The sequence below is a fragment of the Sciurus carolinensis genome, chromosome 16, assembly GCF_902686445.1.
Source record: "Sciurus carolinensis chromosome 16, mSciCar1.2, whole genome shotgun sequence".
Taxonomy (NCBI): Eukaryota; Metazoa; Chordata; class Mammalia; order Rodentia; family Sciuridae; genus Sciurus; species Sciurus carolinensis.
In genome coordinates this window covers 9,528,202-9,553,473 of record NC_062228.1, presented here as the reverse complement: position 1 = coordinate 9,553,473, position 25,272 = coordinate 9,528,202, and the positions used below count along the sequence as shown (strand labels likewise).

General features: G+C 40.6%; 1 protein-coding gene across 1 annotated transcript; it reads left to right on the top strand.

The window, feature by feature from the left end:
- Positions 1 to 1,599: 1,599 nt before the first annotated feature.
- Positions 1,600 to 3,471, top strand: LOC124966036 (metalloproteinase inhibitor 1-like). Its single transcript, XM_047527138.1, has 6 exons — positions 1,600 to 1,638; positions 1,840 to 1,962; positions 2,101 to 2,174; positions 2,321 to 2,435; positions 2,684 to 2,805; positions 3,087 to 3,471. The coding sequence occupies exons 2-6, from the start codon at positions 1,848 to 1,850 to the stop codon at positions 3,279 to 3,281; spliced, it is 621 nt and encodes a 206-aa protein (XP_047383094.1). The 5' UTR covers positions 1,600 to 1,638; positions 1,840 to 1,847; the 3' UTR covers positions 3,282 to 3,471.
- Positions 3,472 to 25,272: the final 21,801 nt, after the last annotated feature.

The following is a 25,272-nucleotide window of genomic DNA, read 5'->3' as shown; positions in this document are numbered from 1 at the left end:
CAGTGACCTATAGTCAACCCTAGTCTGAAAATATTAAATGAAAAATTCCAGAAGTAAATAATTCATAAATTTTAAATTGCATGCTGTGATAAAATCTCATGCTGTCCCACTTCATCTGGCCCAAGACATGAATTATCGTTTTCCCATTGTTTCCACTCAGTATACACTACCCACCCATGTTTCACTTAGTAGATCTCAGTTGTCAGATAGACTGGATAGCAAAGCTTGTGTTGTGAGAACCATGATTTAACCTAATAGTGGCCCTTGACACCAAACTTTGATTGAGATATATTGTCATAGTTTGTTCTATTTTGTATTGGTGTAGTTAACCTCTTGTTGTGCCTGACATAGGTTAAACTGTCTTTAGTATGTATGTACAGGAAAACACATAGTGTGTAGAAAGTTGGGTCCCATCCACAGTTTCAGGCCTCCCACTGGGGTTCTTGCAATCTTTTTTTTTTTCCCACCAAAGAGAGGGGACTTGTCTTTTATTTGTAAGAGTAAGCAACAGAAAACTATTCAAGGGACCAATAATTAGAGACTGGCTGGATACCCAAAGGCAAATCAATATTGAATGTTATGTAATTATATAAGGAATGAGAAATATGTAGACAATTATAGTATTCCTTAGATATTGTTCTAAAATAAAGACCAGGTGTCAAAACGTATATATGGAGAGTATTACAATTTTACCTAAGGAAAGAAATGCATATGCTCATGTCTGTGTTTATCATTGCTTAAAATTGAAAGAATAATGGCAAGATATAATATAATAAATGAAAGTCTACAGGGATGGGACAGAGGATAGAATTATAGGGAAGGAATAAAAGTTGGGTGACTGAACAAACCTTGTTTAGTGCATTTCATGTTAAAGGTGGTTTTTTCCTCAATATTCCAATGTAAATTTAAATTGTATAAAGGCCATAAATATCATTTTAAACATAAAACAGAACAGTCCATTTGTTTTCTGGTGCTTTCACAACAAAGTATCATGAACCACATGACTTCAAAAGTAGATATTTACTTCCTCGGTGTTCCAGAGGCTGGAAGTCTGAGATGAAGGTATCCGGTAGGGTTGGTTTCCTCTGGGGGCCTCTCTCCTGGCTTATAGATGGCTGTCTTCCTCCTGTCTCTTCACAGGAATGCCTGGTCTGTGCTCAAACCTCCTCTTCTTAGAAGGACCCCAGTCATACTGGAGTGGGGTCCACCCTAAACACTTCATTTTACCTTAGTTCCCTCTTTTAAGATCCAATCTCAAAACACAGTCACCTTCTGAGTTATACTGGGTGTTAAGGACTCAAATGTGAATTGAGAGAGGGGCTGGAGGGACACCACCATTCAACCCATAAGACCAGGAATGAGTCCAATTGGCGGGTCTTGCTATGACAATGCAGAGACTAAGGACTCAAGAAAAAGTGTATGCAGTAATCAGATCACACCCCTCAGGCTGATAGCACTGGAGGATGAAAAAAAAAAAAATACAGATGACAGAATGATCCCAAATGACTAGTGCAGCCAATAAGCAGACTGTGACTCCCTGATTGGACATGCCGAGGGTGGAAAAGGAAACGCAGGTGGCCCTCCTCTTGATGCTGGGTGTTCTGCAGGAGCTGTGGCACACCTAGGTGACAAACAGAGGTAAGGTGTTTCGAATGTGGGACCCAAACTGGCCCATCTGGCTCACAAGATCATAGGAGCTGGACCACAGTGCCCATTCAAGTCCCTGAACATAAAGGGAGGTAGGGGGTTCCCAAATTCATCCCGGGTCCTGCCTAGAGCCAGTGGAGAAGCTAGGCAGAAAAAACGTTTATGCCTCAGTTTATATCCTGTGTCCCCCAGTGCTCCACATGGACCTCTTGTTCCTGCTGGCCTTTCCTTTGCTCCTGGCTCTGTCCACATCCTGTGATGCTTGTGTGTGCAAGCTGCCGCACCCCCAGACCACTTACTGCGAGTCAGATGTTGGTGAGTCCAGGCAAATTGAACCCAGGAGGAGGTCTCCCCACAGGGTGCAGAAACACAGAAGCAGGGGAAGCTTTGGGGATGTGTGAGTCTCAAACCCATGAGCCCATGACCCTGTAACTCATTTCTTCCTCTTCCCAGTGATGCTCACTGACTTATTGGGACTAGGACCCGTGATTAGGAATAAACAAAGCCTGAGAGTCAACGTCACTAAGGTAAACCCAATAATTCCTTTCTTCTCAGCCCTCCTCCTTCACTTAACAAGGCTCTCTGGTGTGTTTGGCTGAGGGGGTTGGTTTCTGAAATGCATGTGTTTTTTTGAAAACCTATGATCCTAGTCACCTTTCCCTTCCTACCACAGATATTCAAGGGTCCCTTGAAGGCAAATGAAATCCATGAAATCTACACACCCCACTCTTTCGAAGACTGTGGCTTTTTGATGCAAACTTCCATCCGAACAAATATACTTATCGCAGGTGAGCATCCCTGTTCACACACAACCACTTGCCCCTGGGACCCCTAGCCTTGAAAGGACCACTGTATTTCTGCCAATCCCAGCAGCACTGAGGACAAGGGTCTGACAGATTCTTCCTAGGAAGACGCTGGGCTGGTCAGTCAAGGCTAACTCAGTTCCAGCCTTAGGGTCTGCAGTCTATCCACCTCTGATCCATAGAATGTGCTCCCAGGGGATGTCCTCATGCTCTCTGCTCTCTGTTTGGTACAGGCTTTCTGACAGCAGGGAAAATACATTTCACAACCTGCCACCTGGTGTACATATGGGCTCATCTCTTCCTAGAGCAGAGATTAGGTTTAGAGTCATTCTACCGTAAAGGATGTGACTGTCATGTGAGTAGCATCCTCAGTATTTTTCTTTGTTTTTTGCCTGTTTGTTTGGAATGCTAGACTCTGGCCTTTCCTCCTCTCTGTTCCCACAGCCTTGTGATCTCTGCCCTCTGACACACTCCCGCCCTTCTACCTTCTTCCTAATTTCTGCTCTTCCTGTCCCTAGCCCCCTCTCTCTGTTCTCTCAGCTTCCGCTGGTACCCTACCACTGTCTCCTTGTCCTCCTAGGATGGGACGTGCTACCCCAAAACAGCATGTTAACAAGCCTGTGTCCCCTTCTCTAGATTAATCCCTGCTTATCGTGCTTGGATTCCTGTCCTGAACCTGATGAGAAAGAATGTGTTTGGCAACAGAAAGACTGCCAGTACTCTTACTGGGAAGGAGATCAGACCAAGACCTCTATGTGCTTTGCCTCCAAAACTGGTCGGTGCCAATGGTTCACCATCCCAACCAGTGGCACCAGTCTGGTTCCACGTTGATCTCCACCTCCATCTTCATTTCCACCTGCAACTCTATGCTAATATTCTTTTTCCACCTGGGTAATGTTGACAGACCAGGTTAGTTTTAAGAAAGAGTAATCCAGTTATACGCTGAAATTTTGTTTAGTTTCTGCACGCGGCATCTGCCTCAACAAGATTGATAAATGCAGTCTCAGGCTGCCAAAGCCCCTTAATCCTCTGCATTCTTCATTAAATTTTTGTCTTCATTTATTGAGCAACTGACATGAGTCTTTCTCATTTCAAAATAATTACTCCGGTCTCCTCATCCTACTGAAAGCAAAATTCCTTATCCCAAAGGAATAGATCTAGAAAAACTGGGATCAGGCTCCATCTGACATGCCCTAAGTCTTCTCTAGATGATGTCCTAAATCAGTGATCCCTAAGTAAGGGAGAGAGGATGTATTCTTTGTTCTCATGGAATCTGGACTCCTCTGTAAGTATAAAGTATATCCCTGAAGGTTTAAAAAATTTTTTTTTAATTAAAAAAACTTTACATTTTGTGAGAACACAAAGAGGAAGATTTCATGGATGGACTTAAAGACAAATATAAGGGAAAATGTTGGTAAATATTATTTGTGATAACTCAGTTTTACTTTATCATGACTTAGTAACTAAAGAGAACTAGTCAAGTATTCTAAAGAATGCACACTCCCTCAATTTGGGTATAATCTGCTGTACTTTCATTATTAGTCTGGGGCTATGCATTTTGGGAAAGAATTCCAAAAAGAAAGGAAGTAACTGTCTCATTGCATCATAACATAGTTACACAGAATTGATGTCACTAGTGTCCTTAACTTTGCCCCCAGTCAAGGTGTGTCTGCTGTGCTTTCTACCATGAAGGTCACTGTATTTCCCTTTCTGCATTCTATTGGCTATGCCTTCTTCTTCTTCTTCTTTTTTTTTTTTTAACCCCTTCATTTCTTAGATTAGACAAGGGAATAAAGAAACACATCTAGGCATTAGGATATTCATCACTACCAGCGAGTCACTGCTACTAAGCTTTCTCAGTAGGCAGAGCTAGGAAATAAATGCATGTTTACCAATCCATTCACAATAGTTATGACTATTTCCATAATATCTCCAAGTATATATAGTAAAGCAACCATGAGCTCATACTGCTGTTTCCAGCTACAGTCGTGTGATACAGGCCTCCTTCCAGGCCTCAACCCTTTCTATTTGTACTTGATTTCTGTGACACTAAAATACCTGACTCTGGTTTTATGTAATGTATTACATAAATACATTTTTCAACACTAGTATACAGGTAGTTTCAGAATTGTCAACATATGCCCCTGTAAAAAGTAAGACTACCAACTAAAGTGCCAGGTTTACCTACAGCTTTTACATAAGCCTACTGGGCTCTCTCAAACTCACATCAGACATGTTCCCCCTCTTCCTACCCCCAAAGTTCCCGAGAGCACCTGGTTTTATTCTGGAAAGGAAAATCTGCAGAGGCAGTGCTGTTCCAGGTGTAGTCTTGGAAACCTGAGTGAGCTAAGGGGTGGGTGGTATCAGGAATAAAGGGCCTGCCTGATATTTGCACACCTCCAACCTGACCCAACCAATTCAGGCTTCAAAATTTAACTTTCCAAAGAGCAAGTCCTCCATTTAAAGCTCTCAGGATAAGGTAGGGCTCTTTGCAAAGAGTTAAGAATCTGAGTGGGCATAGTGGTGGCTTATAATCAGAGAGGAGGCTGTATAATCCCTGCATCAATTTTCCATGACCCCACCTTCCTGGGAGTTCAACCTTCCACCCAAGAACCAGAGGAGGATTCTGCGGGGAGAACATATACTGGGCAGCTGGCAAACCTGGTACAGAGGTTTCTGTGACTACAATCTGGACACTAAGGCTGGAAGTCCAGAGGGCGACTGTCTCTTAAAGTTGTAAAAAATGCTCAAGATTTGAGAAGAAGGTCAGAGAAGTTCCCTTTAAATGTTCTTTAATAAATTCTGTAGGCATCATTGAGTCATTTTAAATATTTATAGCAGCATACAAAGCAATAGACCTCTACAAAGTGGAAGATAATGAAGATCTGAACTCTCTCTGCAGGAATTATTTGCATCTTTTCCTCAAATAGTAGTATTTCAGAAGCTTTGGTAGAGGGGGCAGAGATTTTGAATCTCAGGAAACAACTTCTATTCTAATTATTTCTTTTGAAAAAGGAGACAACAAAATCAATCCCTTATATTGTAGAAGATCATCAGATTCCTCTGAAAGTCTTCCTGGAATGACAAATATTATAGAAATCAAAAGTTATATAACCCCTCTTCACAAGAAGAAAGTTTGGGGACATTGGATGACATCATTTGTAGAATACCAAGAAAAGATGTTTCATGAAATGTCAGACATACTAATTTTTCAGCACTTAAAAAGTACTCATTTTCCTTTGTCAATTAGAAAATCAGCACATGTCATTAATAGCATAGAAAGAAGGAGGAATCATCCCTAGTCCTACCACTTCTGATAGTCTGAAAGATATCCACTACTACTATTATTTCCTGCTGCTGTCTCACCTTCTGTTTCTGTTCAGTTCCATGGGGAACTGTTCTGTAATTGGAACTGGAAAGGAAATGACTTGTCTCTCCCTGAGGCCAGAACACTCTCTCCATCACTGATAAACAGCATACCTCACTGTGGAGACACTAGTGTTACTGATACCAGAGCTTGTCCCTCACAAGTAATCCCCTTTCTCACTCAATGGGTCACTTTTCTGTGCCAAGGGTACCTTGATGCCAAGTCTGCAGACCTCTGGCGCTGAGGCCACATTTGCCATCACTGGACATCTTAAATTCACAAAATATAAAATATGGAAATATGCAACACATTACTGGTTTCCTGGGATAATAAATAGGGAAGGAAAAGAAGGAAGGCAAGAAGGAATAAAAGGAATAAAAGGACCATCGCGGAGATCCAGTGCTGATGGATTTATACCAAATGCATTACCTCACTGTCAACGCCCTGGTTGTGACACTACACAGAAGTGTTTTAAGTTATTAGAGTTCAGGAAAAAACTAGGTAAAAGATGCACAGGATCTAGTATTTCTTACAAGTGCATGTGAATCTACAAGTATCTCCAAATGAAAATATAATTTAAAAATCAATACCAGTCATTGATTCATTACAACAGCCAAGATGAATCTTAAATGCATTTTCCTAAGGGACAAAACCCAAACCCCCAATTTTATATATTTTAGGATTACATTCATATCACATTACAAAAAGGGGAAACCTGTAGTTTGGGTTTTTTTATTTTTATTTTCCTATAAAGATGAAAAACAGTTCAACAATTGCGAGAGCTCATGTGACTTGAATGGGAATGATCGAAAGAGGGATGCACAGGGGAATTTTTCTGGTGACAGAACTGTTTTTTATGATTCTGAGGTGGGAGATACGTGATGATATATTTGTCAAATCTATAAGACACGCAGAGTTAAACTTCATTGTTTGCAACTCTAATAGGCAGGTGGGTAGGTAGGAAGGAAGAAAGTGATGACAGTCTGTGACCAAAGAATCTAATTGTCTTACAAGTGTGTGATATAATCTGTCTGGAGAGAATGAAGAAGCAACAGATAAACTAAATAACTTTGAAAAATACTGTTTTCACTTGATACTGTAATCTCTCCTGCAAATGAGTAAAGGTTACCAATTCTAAACTATTAAGATGGAGAGGCTATTACTGATTTTCTTGGTGGTTTCAATGCAATCAGCCCTGTTTACCTTTGGCTTTTGGCACAGTGAGAACCTTTTTGAATGTCTAATCTCTACAAGTGCAAGGAAATACATCAGTATGCTTTTAAGCTAATTTTGTGGTGACTTATCATGGCAGAAATAGAACATTCTTAGAGATTTTGATATCAGGAAAAGGGAAGCTACTTCTGTAAATTCCTTAAAATACAAAAGTAAAGTAGAATTCAGCAATGACAATGGAAAAATGTGAAGGAGAACTGCAGAGAACTCCATCATACTTTGAAAAGAATATTCATGAGAAATATGGTTGCTTTTCACTCTGCTAATATGTATTCAGAAGGAAGTAAAGAGAATGATGGGAAAAAACTTACCACCTTAAAGGATACCTAAGACATCATAAAAAGTTGTTCAATAAGTACAGGATATGTAAGATATTGCTAACGGGGTATCAGAAGGAAACGATGAGTATGCTATTAAGAGCTGTAAGGAAAAGCATCCTTGTTCTTTAATGACAGAGAGCTTCATGGAATTGTGTCCTGTTGTTATGGGGAAAGCACACTTGTAAACAGTGAGGTGGATATTTATCTGAAGAGTCTTCCAAGCACAGAGTTGAAGGTACAAGCCTGGTTTCTTCTGCTGTTTATAGTAATATGCAAGTGTAAAGGAAAGATCAAAGAAGAACTGTTAAGAATAAAGTAACTAGCAGGGCGTGGTGGTGGTGGTGCACACCTGCAGTCCAAGCGGCTCAGGAGGCTCAGGCAGGAGGATTGCAGGTTCAAAGTCAGCCACAGCAGCTTAGCAAGGCCCTAAGCAACCCAGAGACACCCATCTCTAAATAAAATACAAAAAAGAATTGGGGATGTGGTTCAGTAGTTAAGCACTCCTAGGTTCAATCCCCAGTGACAGGAAGAAAGAAAGGAGGGAAGGAAGGAGGGAGGGAAGGAAGGAGGGAAGGAAGGAGGGTAGGAGGGAAGGAAGGAAGGAAGGAAGGAAGGAAGGAAGGAAGGAAGGAACGAACGAACGAACTAGGACATAGTTGCATAGGGAACTCTCCATATATCAGGTTTGCAGAAGACACTATGGACAGGTTATTCAGTGTCACAAACATACACTTGAAGAGAAAACCTGGAGTATGGAAAATTACCTGTTGTCGTGCCTCAGGAGGATATTCAGTCATGCAGAGGGTTATTGGAAAAGATTGAGCATATGACGCATGGTTACCCCCAGTGACATTGGCAGAAGCCAGGAATAGAGATGGAGATACCAGGAAAACTAAGGCAGATCCTGTTGTCTAATGGAATGAACCCTGCATACATACAGTAGACCCACAAAGGTCTCAAGAATTTCATTTCAGGAGCCATAAAAATATAAGTATACCAGGTCTGAAGAAAGCATTAATAAGACTGTAGGTAGTGGGAGGCAGATTCATCCCTGTCACAGAATGACATTAAAAATAACCTAGGGGGCTGGGGCTGTAGCTCAGTGACAGAGTGCTTGCCTAGCAGGTGTGAGGCACTGGGTTTGATCCGTAACATCACATACAAATAAACAAGCTGTCCATTTACAACTACAAACAAAAATTAAAAAAATAATAATAACATAGAATAAGTCCTGTTTTTCTGAGTGGGTCGGTGATTCAGTCACTATGAAGTTATATTTATTCATAGATAGATCACAGATAAGGGTTATATTATTTCTTAATCATTTCAATTCATTCTTATTACTGACTTTACACCAATAATATCACTTAAGACCAAATCTTGGAACTATGTGAATATTTAAGTTTTTAGAATTTAATTTGGCTAGTTTATATTCCTAACATTTGCATATGTGTTTAAGTACACATGCATACATATATTAAAATAAAGTTACCAATTTTATAGACAAAAAAAATCCAACTGGGATTTGATTCAAATTGTGTTGATTCTATAGATCAAGTTGGGGAGAAAGCATACAAGTCTTCACATACTTTATTAAATGTATTCCTAGTATATCATGACTTGGGATACTATTTTAGAGAATTATGTTAATCTTACTTAGTTTTCAATCATTCAAGAGTTGTATTTAGAAATAAGGTTGGCAATCTAGTTGATAAATTTAGTTCTCTCGGGGTAAGGTTAACAATTCTGAAATTATATGCATGCTAGTTATAAGCAAACAAATACATAAATCATAAAAATTGGGAGTCAAAAAGTGACAAACAAGGAAGAAGACTGGAATGAATTAGTGGTTCTAGATTAGACACAGAGAAAATAATATAAACTCATGTATATGCACACAAAAACACAGAAGCAAAAATGTCTAGATATTTGTGATCCATAGGTAACATATATTTCCTAGTTCTGTAGACTGAGAGGGTCCGAAAGAAATGATACCCTAGTAGCAGTGGAAGCATTCAATACCCAAATTCTGGTTTCTAAATATCATTCTGCAATCTTAAAAAAGCTTAAAGTATAGCTAGTAGGCACAACAGCCAAACTGAAATTGTTCCAAATGGGCAAAGCTAAAACAATCTGAGCTAAAACATAAATGATAATAGTTCTGAATTATGCCTCAAGGGAGATAATAAATATCCATTGGTTATGTTAACATAAGTGAATAATTTACTTCATTAGTATTTAAGGGAGAAGACTTCCTAAAAGTGAGGTCCAAATAATATAGGTAGATATTAACTTCTTCAGGAGATGAGACTTGACTTCCCTTCCCTTGAGCATGGGATGGACCTTGTGAGTCACTTGCAAAGAATAAAAGGCAGAAAGGAAAAACTAGTGACTTGTATATTAGAGAAGTCTGGCAGATAACACCTTACCCATTTGTGAATGACCTTAAATGTCCTCAATGACCTCATCCCTAGTGGTAAGTGATAGTGCTGTGAAGAGGTAATATGAGTGGTGCTCATCACGAAACCCATAAGTCAATCTATCAGTGACAAAAAGGCAGGAAAAACCTATGGTACATTCTGCAATATACCTAAGTGTTACTCTCTAAAACCAAATAATACCACAAAAGAGGAAAACACTGGCTTATTGTCACAGATCAGCAGTGTCTAAGGAGACCTGACAAATAAACACAATTATGGCGTCTGGATTAGATCCTGGTTCAAAAAAAAAAAAAAATCATAATGGAAAAACTAGAGAAACTCAATTAAGTCTGTAGTTTAGTTTATAGTATTGTATCAGTACTAATTTCTTAGTTGTTTCCCAGTGTAAAATGGTTTTCTAGAAGGTTATCATCAGGGACAGTTGGGTACAAAACTAGGTAGGAATTCTTAGTAAAATTTGTATAAGTTTTCTGTAAATTGATTTATAAGTATCAAAACTGACTTAAGAAAAATAAAACACCACAAAATCAAATCACCAGGAAAATATAAACAGGAGTAAATTCCAATTAGTAGGAAAGATGCAGAAATCACACAGATGAGAAAATTGGCAGACAGGAATGTCAAAAGCTGTTATCAATATGTTTCATAGTATCTGAATGTAGATGAAGACATCAATGCGATGGGGTAAGAAGAAATGGGGACATACAAAAGAACCACAGAGAGTTTCCAGGGAGGACAAATACAGTACGTGAAACAAAATACATACCAGACTGTACTGCACTAGGACATTCCTTTGCAGCTGACTTCGAGTTCATACCTCTTCTAACTTCTAGCTACTTCTTCCTCCCTGGAAAGAAGGCGACCAGAGGCTTCTCCCTGGTGCTCTGCAGTTGATTTCCCCTCGCCCTGCTCTTTCAATAACAGGAGTGCCCTGTAGCAGCTACCCAGTTACAGTTTGTTCGATGCATCTGGAAAACCTATCTGTTAAACAATGCTTGGTTTTGTTTTATTTTTACTTTTTTTTTTTTTTTTTTTAGCATCACCCAGTGCACACGAGTTGTAAGTAGAGTAAGACTTTGTGCAATGATTCAGGTTTCTGTGTGGCTTGCTCGTGAGGCTTCTTCTGTCCTGTTTCTTCACACTCAATCTGGAGAGCAGCACATGGGTTTTTGTCGACATGTCTGAAACTTGACCTGGGGATTTGACCAAACCCAGTTCTGGTCACACAGTGCTTAGAACCACCCTGTTGCCACAGCCTCCTATGAACCATAGTTTCACAGGTCACACTGGCCAACTGAACACAGATATACTGGTGATCACAACTCATTCTTCCTCTAGGTCTTTAACTCTGACTTCTGCCATTACTCCTAACTATGATATTGTTTCATTCTCTTGTCCAGCAGGTGTGTTTCAGAATTTTCATCTGGCTTTGCTCATTAAGACAGAACTTATATCAGATGGATAAAAGCCCAATGTAGTGGTCATGTCAACTGTCATTTACATCTATCCCCATTATGCTTCTGGGGATCAAGGTGATAACCAGGTCCTGTCCCCAGACCAATTCCACCTAGTGTGATCTGTCTCAGAGCTGGAATTCCACTAATCGCCAAAGCCCTTTCACCGTGTCCTCGTCCTCCCTCAGTCGGCCTTGCTCCGGCTCTACCTTTTTCACAAACTGCACACTGTGGCACAATGCATTCACACAATGACTCTTACGTGATAAGTGGCAGCTTCCAAATCTCTACCCAGAGCAGTGAGGCATCTGCGATCAGGAAGAAAACCCACTTTAACCAGGGGTAATGCTGTGGGGTTCATGTCACCGTCTGGGTTCGTTTCTCTTTGAACGATGCCCATAATGAGGATTCTCTCGATGCCATTGCTGATTCACTCACTACCCGAGGATCTCTTCCCTGAAGGTTCAAAAGGCTTTCCTCATGGATTTCATCCTCAATACTGAGGACCGTATGGGGTGCAGGCAGCTCTCTTAGCTTTGCCCTTACTAACTGTTATGGTGTGAATCCTGGCTAGCTTCCAAAGGTCCATGTGTTAAAGGCTTGATCCCCAGGATGACATTGTTGGGAAGTGGAGGATCTTTTAAATGGGGGACCCAGCAAGTGATCTTTAGGTCACAGGGGTGGGGAGTTGCCATTGAAAGGGATTATGGAAACCAGCTCCCTTCTTCCCTCTTTCTTGAAGTAAATGATGTTGGGCTGCCTTTGGTATTTGCCTTCCCCACCAGAGGCAATGGGTCCAGCTGATCAAAATAAACCTCTGAAACTGTGAGCCAAAATAAGTCTTTTCTCTTTATAAGTTCATTACCTCAGGTAATCTGTAATAGTAACAAAACTAATACACTAACCAAACACATCAATTCTTTCCTCTATACTTTCTTTTCAAACTAAGAAAAAATTCTTACTATGGTCCTTGAGTTTGTTTTTTTTTTTTTTCATTTTGTTTTGTTTTGTGTTTTTGTTTTTGGTGCTAGGGATTGAAACCAGGGGCACTTTACCACTAAGCTACATCCCCAACCCTTTAGTCTTTTTAATTCGTTTTGAGACAGGATCTTCCTAAGTTGCTAAGGGCCTCACTACGTTGCTGAGGTTTTGAATTTGCAATCTTCCTGCCTCAGCCTCTCAAGTCAAGGTACGCAACCAGCATGCCCTGCTCCCCAAGGCTCATCTGAATTTGTTAGTTAAAAACAAAACTTTGTGGATAAATGCGTGTGTCTTTAAGGACTCAGTGCTATCAAACTGAACAAAATCACATGCTCCTCTTATTCAAACCCAGATGAAGAAGAAGAACACAAAATGAGTAAGCGCGGGTAGAAAGGGAACCTGTGAGGGTATTGTTCAAATTCTTTCAAAATGACTGTTCACAGAGAGTAGATAGGAGCTTGGCTTAGTACACTTTTCTCCTTGAATACACAGCTGGAAACATCTTGTAAATCTATGGAAGCGCTGACCAGGACTCTGGACGTTTCTCTGTAGGGTACAGAGAGCAGAAAAGAAAAATCGATATATATTTCTTCTATGTCCTGGCTCAGGCAGAAAATACCAGAAAAGCAGAGCAGAACATGAATGCAGGAGAGTGTCTTTGGAACCCAGAGAAGGAGCAGAGAGGGAGCAAACAATGGCCCGGGGAAGCAGTTAGCAACGGTGGAGAAAAGAAAAACAGGAGGCTCATGGAATATGAAGAAAGGCACACTCAGAGAGAAAACAGGAACAGGGGAAATAAAATGGTGCAGAGGGAAGGGAAAAGGAAGAGGAGGAGACAGCCAGACACAGGAAGAAAAAATTAGATCCTGGGCCGAGCTGTGGGTCACGCATAGCAGAACTGCAGTCCTTGGGTAATCAGATGCCTTTTCCCTTCTATTTAGCTGTAGAAAGGAAGATTTTGAATAGTTTACACTAAATCTATTTAATGTTAACATGATATCCAAAGCTGCTCAGTGGTGCAGAAGCCACACCTGAAGTTCAGCACACTTTGTCCCCTCTGTGGTCTATGTGGATCTAGTGCCAGGCCCACGGGATGCCCTAGGCAGGGTACAAAGCTGGCCAAGCATGGGAAGTCCTGGAAATACACTGTCCCAACTTGCTCAGGGGTGACAAGGACTGTGAGTGTCTCTCATTTATTGATCAAAATCATTTCCCTTCAGGGATCCAAGAAGACAAAGGGTTGGGAGTGTTGAGCTCCTACAGGAAATATATTTTGCTGGAAAATATGCACTCATGAATATAACCATGATAGTTTACCTCGACTCTTGTGTGGATACATTCAAATCTCTCCTTAGGGTCTTTCTATGGAAGAAAGAGAAAAAATGACATGTCACTCAGGAATATATATGTGCTGGCGGATGGATGTCTTGGCCTTCACCCAGGACATTTCAGATTCCATATACCCTCCACACTCTCCCGTAGTAGGATGGGGAGATTAGTTTGGGTGGGAGGGATTGGTAGGTTTTCCCTGGCAATGAGAACGCATAGAGGTGAATTCTCCTGCAGATATGGCCAGGCCCTGGAATGGACAAAGAGTGACTCAGACAGTGGAAAGAGTCTGCATGGGACCCTCAGAGTTCCACATACATGCCTCTGGCCACATACCCACCGTTCCCCACTCAGCCACCTTGGGAAGTCAAATTTTCACCCCTCTGCAACTGCACCCTGGTGGTGAGACCCCGTGGTGAAGGAGTCGCATTCCTACCAGACCCATCGACTTCCAGGTACACAGTAGTGAATAGCACAGGGAGTGGGCCTGTCCAGAAACAAGGCAGAGTCCAGCAGGAAAGCAGGAGCCGAGAGCAGCCCAGCAGACAGGGAAGGATCTAGGGAAGACCTTCCAGTTCCACTGTCTTTGCTGATAACTAACGTTCCTTCACTGTCATGAGAAACAAGGTGCTTAATTCAGGGCTACAGTACCTTAGGCAGACCATTCAAGCTGAACTCTTCGCCTCAGTTCCTTAGCTGTGACCTGTGCATAATTATGGAACCTCTCCACAGATTATGATCAAGACGAAATAATTAATATATGCAAGACTCTTGAAATACCTGAATTCAAGCAAGCCCTCAATAAAATTGGTGTTTGACTTGTATTTATTACTATTTCTCACTGGTTAGTATTTAACACATTAGCAATAGTAAACATTGCTTTAATAAGTGGGGATCTACATCTTTTAAATGGCATAAGATACTGATGTAGCCCCATTTATAAATATCTCTTCAGTCCTTACTATAGTTTAATTTCAATTATACAATTAACATAATATCAATGATGCATCCTAACTATTCCAATTACACACAGATTAAGAGGTCTTAACAGTATTCACCAGAGAAGTATTAATTAGGGTTATGATATTTGCACATTAACTAAGTACTGAAAGTGCCGCCCCTTCATGTTTCCCAAAGGGAAATCAATATCCCAAAGAGAATACGGATATTCTTATGACTACACCATTGGTCCAGAAAGGTCCTGGGATATGAAGGAAGTCTGAAGGATGTCACAAAGAACTCAGAAATTAGTCCTCACACCCATCATCGCTCTGTCCTCTAGAGTTGGCCATGCTTCTGTGGACACTGCTCTACCCCGTTACCCCCTCTCTGCTCGCCTGCCTCCAGGGCGACTGGAATGCTTCTTCACCAGCTCAGATCTGCTGCTGAGTCTCTCTGGTAAACCGTCCATGTGGTCATTGTACTTTGCATCTGCATAATTTGCATTTGATTCATTCATGCACTTGCAACATACTTGCTGGTATAGATATTTTACAAATCACTGTCGTGGTATTTCCTGTAATTCTTTAAACATCATTTCCAGAAGTTCTTTGAATGCATTTATTTTTTATTCTTTTTAGTTATACATGACAGTATATATATGCAGATTATACCTACATAGAGTATAACTTGTTCTATTTAGGATCCCACTCTTGGGCTCGTACATGACGCGGAGCTACCCTGGTCGTGTATACAAATACAAGGCTAGGGAAGTTAGGACTGATTAATTCTACTGTCTTTCCTATTCCCCTCTCCCCTCCCCTCCCTTCCCTTCGTTTCCCTTTTTCTAATCCAATTCCACTCCTCACTCTATACGCAAAGGACTTAAAAACAGCATACTACAGTGATACCGCCACATCCATGTTTATAGCAGCTCAACTCTTTGAATATATTTATAATAGTTGCTTTGAGGTCTGCGCCTACTAAGTTCAATGTGTCACCCCCACCCCAGAAAGAATCCCTATTGACAGATTTTTTTCTTCTGTATGAATCACACTTTTTTAAAAAACAACAAAAAAAATTCTTTGCATGTATTGTTCAAAGTTTGGCAATTTTTAATAATACGCTGTGGTAACTGTGCAAACTGTTCCCTCCCTCCATGGGTGGTTTTGTTGCTGGTTTTGTTTGCTTGGTTTGTTTTTTCTGTTTGTTGATTTTCCTGGACTAATTCTGTAGCGTCTGACCCTCTGCGGCATGTGGTCACTTTGTCCCTTCATTGCTGATGTAACCAGCATTGTAACCCTCCACTGGCTTCAGTGGGTAACCTTCCAAGGATCCCACTATGGCTTTCAAAACTGGCCCTGGGCATAGACTTTTCTCTGTTCTGTGGGAAATCAGCCCTTCCAGCACAGCAGGGAAGCACCCAGCACCCAATTTTCAGGCAGGACGCTCAAGTAGAAATTCCACGGCACGGAGCTGAGATGAACAGTGCAGCCGTAAAGCAGTATGCATCCAGAGTCACTGTCACACTCAAATTGGTTAATGTCTAAGCACATTTCAGCTACAGGCATTGGGACAACTTCCGGGGACTGTAAATGAATCTTTGGTCAACTTGCCCAGGTTTATCATGGATTTGGGGGATATGATTTGCCAGTCTCTGCACCCCACCAGACTGGATATCCTATCCAGCTCCTCCCCATCTTCATGTTTGTTTCTTTCCTTCACTAACATTTGACTAATCAGTAGTCCTCATTTATTTTCTCTGATGTATGAAGTATATTTTAAAAATATACAGAAATTTTTCCTCTGTGTGGCGGTAGTAGGGATTGAATCCAGAGGCACTCTACCACCGAGTTACACCCCTAGCTCTTGTGATTTTTTATCTGGAGACAGGTTATCTCTGTGTTGCTCAGGCTGGCCTCGAACCTGAGATCATCCCACCTCAGATTCTCCGGTTGCTAGGATTACAGGTAGGCACCACTGTGCCCGACACCGTTTCTCTTTTCAAAAAAAAAAAAATTTACTTAAACGTGTAATAGGATGCTTTATATTTAAGTTACGACTCCTTTTAAAACCCATCATAACATTCTCAAGTAATATAACTAACCCTTAACGAACAAAGCAAACTTAAATGATGACAATGGCGCATTTGTCCTCATTTTGGGGTGAATTTTCTCACCTAGGATCCACTAATTCAGTGCAAACAATCCTAAAATGTAACTACTGGAGTATCGTTCAGGAGACTTGTCCTCAGGTCTCTCAGGGTATTTGTTGAAAATGTGACATGAGTTGTGTTTCACCCTTAGATAACCACTCCATGTTGCTGATGACCGGAGGCAGAGAACTCCTGACAGACGTGACTGTTGGCCTTTGCGGTACTAAAAGTTGCACATCCCACTTGTGACAAGGTGACTGACTATCCCTTCTCCACTGATTTGGTGTCTGCTGACTTCCCTGCCTCCTACTTTGGTAGGGAACCTTAGGACTATGGGCAGAGCCTGAATAAACCATTGTCAACCTAGAGAAAAGAATCCACAGAGGAGAGACCTCCCCACCGCCCTGGAAGGCTAGTCGGCCATTGTGATGGTTAACGTTATATGGCAACTTGGCTAGGCTATGTATGGTACCTACTGCCTGGTCAAACACCAGTCTAGATACTGATGTGAAGGCATTTTTTTTTTAATGTGATAACATTGAAGTCAAACTATTTTGAATAAATCAAATCACCCTCTATAATATGAATGGGCCTCATCCAACTCATTGAAAACCTTATTCACTCCATTGAGGTCTCCCAAGAAAGAAGGAATCCTACCTCGGAACTGCCTTTGAACTTGAGACTATAGCCGCAACTCTTCCCTGGACTGCCCTGCCCTGCACATCAGCTCCCCGGCTCCCAAGACTCTGTGCTCCATGCACACTATTTCTAACCCTTTTGTCGGACAGATCCTAAATTTTAACTACAAGTATCCTTGTGGCCACCGGCAAGTAGACTTGAGTTGCTCTTTGATCCAGATGAGGGAGGGCTCCCGTGGGCTTCTTGTTTTCTTTTAAAAAGTTACCTCATCATGTACCGATGGGGTTTTCAAAGTCAGTGGCCAGTCATATGCAGAGTTGTAATTTTCCAAGTTGCAGAAGTAGGGTGCTATTCTTCAATTGTGTGAATAGGAAATCAAATTATGTAAAACACCTGGTGCTGTATAATATTAGCAAATAAAGTGTCGTGTTGAAAAAAATATCTACCAGTACATCATGAAGATGCTCTCCCAAATTATTTTTAGATCATTATTGTATTACCTTTCATATGTAGGCCTAGAATCTACTTGGAACTAATTTTATGGTATGAGAAAGAGGCTTTATAACAACTATTGAGATTTATAAGAAAAAGACTTAAGACCAGCTTCTCTTCAGAAGCCCCCTCTTGATCCGTGGGACACATGTGCCCCTTAAAGTGATGGGTCGTCACTGTCCTCTCCCTCGAGTTCTTCCCTTCTGCTGCACATGTCCAGTTCTCTTCCCCAATCCTTCTAGTTCCCTCATAGGGTATGGAATTGCATATTTGTATAAGACATGGAGTCTGTACGCTCCCCAGTTTTTATAAGACTCTTGGAAAATCTCTGACTTGTTGGGGTGTAGACAGAAGTGACGACAGAAGGAGCCACAGCACACCTGGTCCCTGTTTCTGATCTTCTGTTCACACAGACTTGGCAGAGATTGAAACTGGGAGGGTGGCTGAGGCAGTGGAGCAACCTGGAGACTTCTCGGAAGGTCTGGGGTCTGACCCAGTTGTTTTTTTCTCTTTTCTCAGCTTTGGACCCTATTTAACAACTCCCAGGCAACCAGGACAAGTGTCAGTGGGCAGTTCCCCATTATAGGGGCATGTAGAGAAGAAAGGGCAGGGAGCTGGGTCCACTTGTCAATTCACCTTGGGCTTTACTTGCTCAAAAACTTACAGAAATGAAGGGTGCTAGCGCCCCCTGCAGTACAGAGTCCCCAGTGCCCAGGAGGCCAAGGCAATCCAGGCAGGGTCAGAGTGCACACCCCACAAGGGACTCTCAGACCTACTCTCCAAAATAAAAATAACATTGTCACGGCTGAGCCGCTGGAGATAGTGTCGGTTAATGCAGTGAAAGCAGGCTGTGTGTTGTCAGAGGCACACGTGGTGCCTGAACAACGTTCCTTGTTCTTAGGAGAAAAAAAAGTAAGGGGGACAATCAGGGGGAAAGAACCCTTCTATCTCAAAAGGCACAGATGTTTCCCAATTCTGAGGAAGTGGCTTCCAGCCAGTATATAAAGTCCCTTGAAATTAACAGGTTATATTGAAAGTGCCCATGCAGCCTTATCTAAGTAAGCAAGAGCAGCCCCATTACCACAGGAAAAACAAAACAAAATCTTCTAAAGTCAGAGACAAGGGAAAATTAACTTCTTTGCATAATACTGCAAGACACCGTCTGCTTGGATTCTGCTCAAATAGTTAAATTCATATCCAAACGTCAATGAAGGAAACTTAATAGGGAAATTAAATGTAGAGGATTCAACACAATTAGAAAGACCAAACTATTGACTGTAAACTAATATAATATGCAGTGTGGCGGGGGTGGGTACAGCTAAATATAGCTTATTTCACTTGCAGGAACACCTGATGTTAGGCCTGAAAAATTTTTAGTGAACTTTCCCCCTCGAGTTAAGCAAGTTATGCATATGAAAACTATTTCATGATCTTGTCCCTAAATGTTTTACCTAAGAGAAAATAGCAATAGGATAATATTCCTACACCTATGAATACCACATACCACCTATGATACCACAGCAAAGTTATTCGTTCTAGTACCTGATATGGAAACTACTTTGAAGACTGATGAGCAGTGACATTCTGGGAGATCTCTTGCTAATTAGTTAGATGACCTCCTTTGAAGGTCTTTACAAATAAAATAATCTATTATTAAGAAAATGATTAAATAGAACCTGAAGAGATGCTCAGAGCCTCTTGTGGGTTGAGGTAGACAAGGCAGTGTATTAAATTATGAAACAAACAAACAAACAAAAAACCCTCAAATAGCCTGAGCAAAAGAGAATTACAAACCCTCATAATTGGAGAGTACGGAGCTGCTCCTGGCTTCCAAACTGGTTTGACCCAAAGACTGGCTGTCTTTAGGGCTCTTGATCTCTTTCTCTCTCCACCTCCCAGTTCTGCTTGCCTCTTCTGGCCTCATTTCTCAGTCAGCCTCCCTCTATTTGGCAAGTCCAAGAACTTTTAGAGCACCAGACTCAAATCTACTAAATCTCCCCTAAAAAGAAGCAATCTTTTAATTTCTCAGGTATTAAAAATCCCAAGGAGAGCTCTCATTGGTCCACTTTGAGTCACATGACCTTCCCTGAATCCATCACTGTGGTCTGGTCTGGGGTACTCTGATTGGACTGAGGTGGCCCAGTCCTTCTATTGCTATGTCCAGGTGGTTCACTGGCTAGAGGGAAATGTAGGTACAGGAGGACACATTTCTGATACAGAATGAGGAGCAGTAGTTTCAGAAGACGTGGAATAAAAACCACAGTTCCCATAGCCCCCTCCAGCAGTGCCTGACTCAGAGAGACTGGGTCATATGGAATCAGCCCCAGGAGTGTAGCAGAGCTGCCCAGATGGGGCCTCAGATACCACCTGTCTCTCCTTACTGTTCTGAGCCCCGTCTACTCAAAGTACAAGTAGGAAGAGAAACTTGATCCTGTTGCAGCTTTGTTAATGCATAGCTTCAATTTGGAGTTCCTTTCCAAAATCAACAACTCCACACACGGTGGGGACAGGACCACACAGCCAGGTTTGTACCACGTGATCCTACCCTGCCCACTGATTTTTGGCAAGAACTCCCAAAACTGGGCCCATCAGCTACTTGCTGAGAGACTTGAAATCCAGGCCAAATCAGATTTTCCTGTGTGGTTGAACCCAAATGTGGGAATTTAAGTTTCATATGGCCAGAATTAGTTCAAGAGTCCTAACCACCATGGTGGCTTTTAGGAAATGGGCTAGTGAAGGGGGAGCTCTTTCCTGACTCTGACACAGCACACTACAACCTGACAAAGTCACTGTGTCCCAGGAGTGCTGAGCTGTGTGGCACAAAGCTCTTGAAATCAGAGCATACCACCAAACACCAGAAGGGAAGAATCCACGATGCTCTTCCTCAAAAAAAATTTTATTATTTCACCTTTCCCTTTATTAAAACCCATTAGAAGGAAATAATGGACTTTGGAAAGTGTTTTTCAAAAGGTTTGAATGTGCTATTTCAGGAGGAGGGGAGCCCCCATGGGAACTGGCCCCTCGCAGCAGCTGGGTGTGCAATGGGGCCACTCCATCCATCACACTGAAGGGGGTCAGGTGGCCTGGAGCCAGCAGGGCAGTCCTGGTTCAGAAGACTCTCCTCACTCAGCCTGGCTGCTGTCATGACATTCCTGCCCTTAAGAGTTCACTTGAGTCACCCTGACTCAGGGAAGCACCGCAGAACTTCCCACACCCACGCTCTCCAGTGGTCTGTAGTGACAAGATTTTAACACACATGTCACAGGGTCCAGGGAGTGATTGCTTTTTGTCTGAAGTCATAAAGCCCTGACATTGCTAACATCAGGTACCACATTGTTAATTCCACATAGTATAAATAAAAGAAAATAGTCTAGTACATTTTTTCGTGACCTTGAGCAAGTTAAGTGAAAAAACATATATTTAACCTGACTCACCTCATAGGATTATTGTACAAACTAAAACCATTTTGAATGGAGTTCCCCTCCAAAACTTGAAATTTAGTAGCCATTGTAACAGTTCTAAGAGGTCAGGGCCAAGGGCTCTGCCCTGGTGAATGGATTAATGCCATTATAGAGGAAGTAAGTTCATTATTGCAAGAATGGGTTCACTATATGTTCTGTTTATTTTTTAAATGACATAAATTATACATATTTATGGGGTACCTTGTGATGTTCAATACTTACATACATTGCAAATGCTCAAATCAGGGTAGGCCTATCAACCTTCTCTGATGTTTATCATTTCTTTATGATAAAAACATTCAAAATCCTTCTTTCTTTTTTGAAATAATGTATTACTGTTACTCTACTCACTGTACTATGCAACAGAAGCCCAGGATTTATTCTTCTAACTGTAATGGAGTACATGTCAACCAACATTTCTCCATGGGTCCCTCGCCCTCTCTCCCAGCTTTAGGTAACCACTATTCCACACTCAACTTCTCTGAGATCATCTTTTTAAGATTCCACACACAAGTGAGGGAGTGCAGTAGTTGCCTTCCACACCTGGTTTATTTCACTTAGCATCACTTAGCCAGGTCCATCATATTGACCCAAACATCAGGATTTCATCCTCGTATGGCTGAATAATGTTCTGTTATGTATAAAGATACCTCATTTTCCTCAATATACTGATTTCATTTCCTGTGGCTATATGCCCAGGAGGAAGTAGATTCATGATAAAAGGCTGAGTTCATGCTTCTTTGTCTCTCACCCTTCTGCCTTCTGCCATGGGATGATGCAGCAAGGTTCTTGCTAGACACCACTCTTGATGTTAGATTTCCCAAGTCTCCAGACTTGTGATAAAACAAATTTCTTTTTACTATAAATAGTACAATTTTTTTTGTTATAGCAGAAGAAAGTGAACTAAAACAAGTAAATTTACTAAAATAAAGTGCTTAGCACAGTGCCTACCAAATAGTGCTGAAGAAATGTCAGGTCTCATTATTACTACTAAAAGTATATTCCTGCCTTCACTGAGTTAATTTCAGAGACAGATGAATGCTCTCTTGTGCAAAATTTCTTCATCCATACACCACTTTTGCCATTTGAGATGCATCACTTTGGGTTGTCAAATGATCTCTGCTGTGATGCAGAAAGTTCTAGTAATAGACCTAAAATAGCACATTCAAACCTTTTGAAAAACACTTTCCAAAGTCCATTATTTCCTTCTAATGGGTTTTAATAAAGGGAAGGGTGAAATAATAAAAGTTTTTTGAGTTATACAGATTTGGCTTCAAGACATGGAGTTGAGATGGGCTGTTATAACTGGTAGACTCTTGATGGAGAATTTGCTGACATCACGTCAATCCCTAATTTTCAGTATTCACCAGGTGAATGAGATGGCCTCAGAGAATTTCTAGATTCTCAAAACTCCAAAATGTTTTTGAAGCAGTTGTTTGAATCAAAAAATTAAAAAATAATTTTTAGAAACACGTATTGTTCTGCCACCTGCTGGTCATTTTGAAAAAGATAATCACCTTCATGCCAACAAAGGTGTCCCCACCCTTTTCTACACAGGAAACTCCCTGGTTCCCAGGCATCTTCTTCAGCTTACACTTTCCAAGGGATGCCTCTAAAAACACCTCGGAGGTGAGAATAAAGGAAAAGGCCTGGCCCTCCAGAGAGGCAGAAGCCCAGGTCAGGCTGCTGGAATACCAACAGGTTGGTCTGATCCTGTGATGCCCTCAAGCCAAGCCCCTTCCCCCTCTCAACTGTTTCCTCATCCACAAGTCAGACTGCTAGTCCAAGCCAATGCTGGTCAGCCGAGGTCCAGAGTCCTTCAGAGTTGGTATTTATCTATACTTCATTTTTTTGAAAATCAAAGATAATTATAACATCATAACACCTACAAGGTCCCTAATCATGTCGCCTCTTTCAACCCTGATGTTGATGATTTGTCTCCTGATGAATTAATTGTCTAAGCACGAACATCAGAAATTTCATTGACCTTTTCAAAAAATTAAATATTTTTACATTGATTGCTTCTTTTGGTTGTATGCTTTCTAATTCCACTGAATCTCTTTCTCATCTTTATAATTTCCTTATTTCTTACTTCTTTGGATTTAGTTTCCTTTTCTTTCTCCAGCTCCTCAAAGTTCACAAGAACATCATTGATTTTGGGATTTCATGTCTGTATAAGCATCTGAAGCTGGAAATTTCCTCTTGATCATTGTTTTGTATCCTCCAAGTTGTACTTGGTATTTTGCATTTCCATTCAGTTAATGATATTTTCTGATATTTCATGGAATTTATTATTTGATTTATATTTTAATATGAAGCATATTGACTTCATTTTCAATATTTGGAGAATTACCAGATACCATTTGTTAACAATTTTTATTTTCATTCTGCTAGGAACAAAGAACATGCTATGATAAAACTTTTTAAAAGTATTTACACTTGTTTTATACCTGTGCATTATCTATACTTCATGTGTAATGTAAAAAGCCCAGAACCATGTGCTCATGTATGATTTTTGTCCTTTGTGCTGTTGCTGTTATACATTTTATTTTTACAACTGTTACAATCTCCACAACACATTCTTTTTGCATTTACATAGTGATATTTTTAAATATTTAAAATGAGAAAACATTATTTAACATTTAGCAATGTATGAACCATTTCTGGTACATTTCATTTGTATGCATTAATTTTCCAACACTAATCATATAACTTCCATGTTGGAGAATTTTCTTCAACTTTTCCATGTGTTCAGATCTGCTAGTGACCACTTTTTCCAACTTTCCTTGTAAAGTCTTTATTTTGCCTCATTTTGAAAGGTAAACTTACAGAATATAAAATGTAAGGTCTTCACATTTCTTTTTATTTCTTTACATTTAGAATAGTTTTCCGACTTGAATAGTTTCCGATAAGATGTGTTTCAACTCCTATATTTGTTCTTCTGTATATAATATGTCTTATTCTCCAGCTATGTGCAATATTTTGTTTTCACTGTTTTTCACCTTGTTTATAAGATGCTCTAGTGAGGTTCTGTTTTTATGCCTCATAAATTTTGCTGAGCTCCTCAAATCTGTGCTAATAATTGTCATCAAATTGGAAAGTTTGAGCTATTGTTCCTTACATATATTTCCCTGTACACCCAATTCATCTTCATGGGACCCCAATACATATATTTACCACAAAATTCACTGATAAAATACTTTTTAAAACCTTGGTGCTGCAAAACCTGAATTGAATTAATATGAGGCAGCTTTGTCTTTACCACTTCTAGTGGGAGTAATATGTTTCACTCGGAAAGAATGAGTTTAATTATGGGCTACTGCCAGTCTCTGCTGAGGTACTATATAAATGTGACATATGTGCCTAATTTCATTCCTAAAATTGGAAAAAGAGTGAATTCAAAACACATTTGGTGCTAAGGTTTTTAGATAAGAGATTGTGAAACTGGTGTTCTTCATTCTATTATTTTCCCTTAAAAAAAAAATTTAAAGTACACCAAGCAAGTTCCCAAGACTTTTTTAAAGGAGGTTAATATATGGTAGTTTTTTTGAAATACAGGGTATGTATTACATAAATAAAAAAAATAGAATGGAATGTACAGATACATATAATCTAAAATTATAATATAGAAAAATACCAATCAAATCATAGACTAGGAAACATTTGATCATTGATTTGAGTTCTCTCCAATCTGACATTTGTTTCCCCAATTATATGTGGGCATTGAACTGATTTGGTATCTGGATTCCATGATAGGAAAACTGAGACCTCTCTTCATTTCACATTTGACTGCCTGGTCAGTTGGCTAGGCTTTGTACGTCCGATTGGAACTCTGTCCATCTGTTGAAGGTTGTCTGTCCGGGTTCCTAAGAGTCCAGCCAGCTGGCTGGCTGGCCAGCCCCAGGTGAAGCTGTATGATTTACACATTCCCAGTAATTGATGGATGCTTTGGAAACATAATTTTAATATCTCTATCAGATATAATTTAATGAAACAGACATATAACATATA

Bases quoted from the DNA above. Each gene is read 5' to 3' on its own strand.
- LOC124966036 (XM_047527138.1), top strand. From the start codon at position 1,848: ATGGACCTCTTGTTCCTGCTGGCCTTTCCTTTGCTCCTGGCTCTGTCC. The intron at 2,436-2,683 runs GTGAGCATCCCT...TGTTTGGTACAG, and splicing joins AACAAATATACTTATCGCAG to GCTTTCTGACAGCAGGGAAA. The intron at 2,806-3,086 runs GTGAGTAGCATC...CCCCTTCTCTAG, and splicing joins GTAAAGGATGTGACTGTCAT to ATTAATCCCTGCTTATCGTG.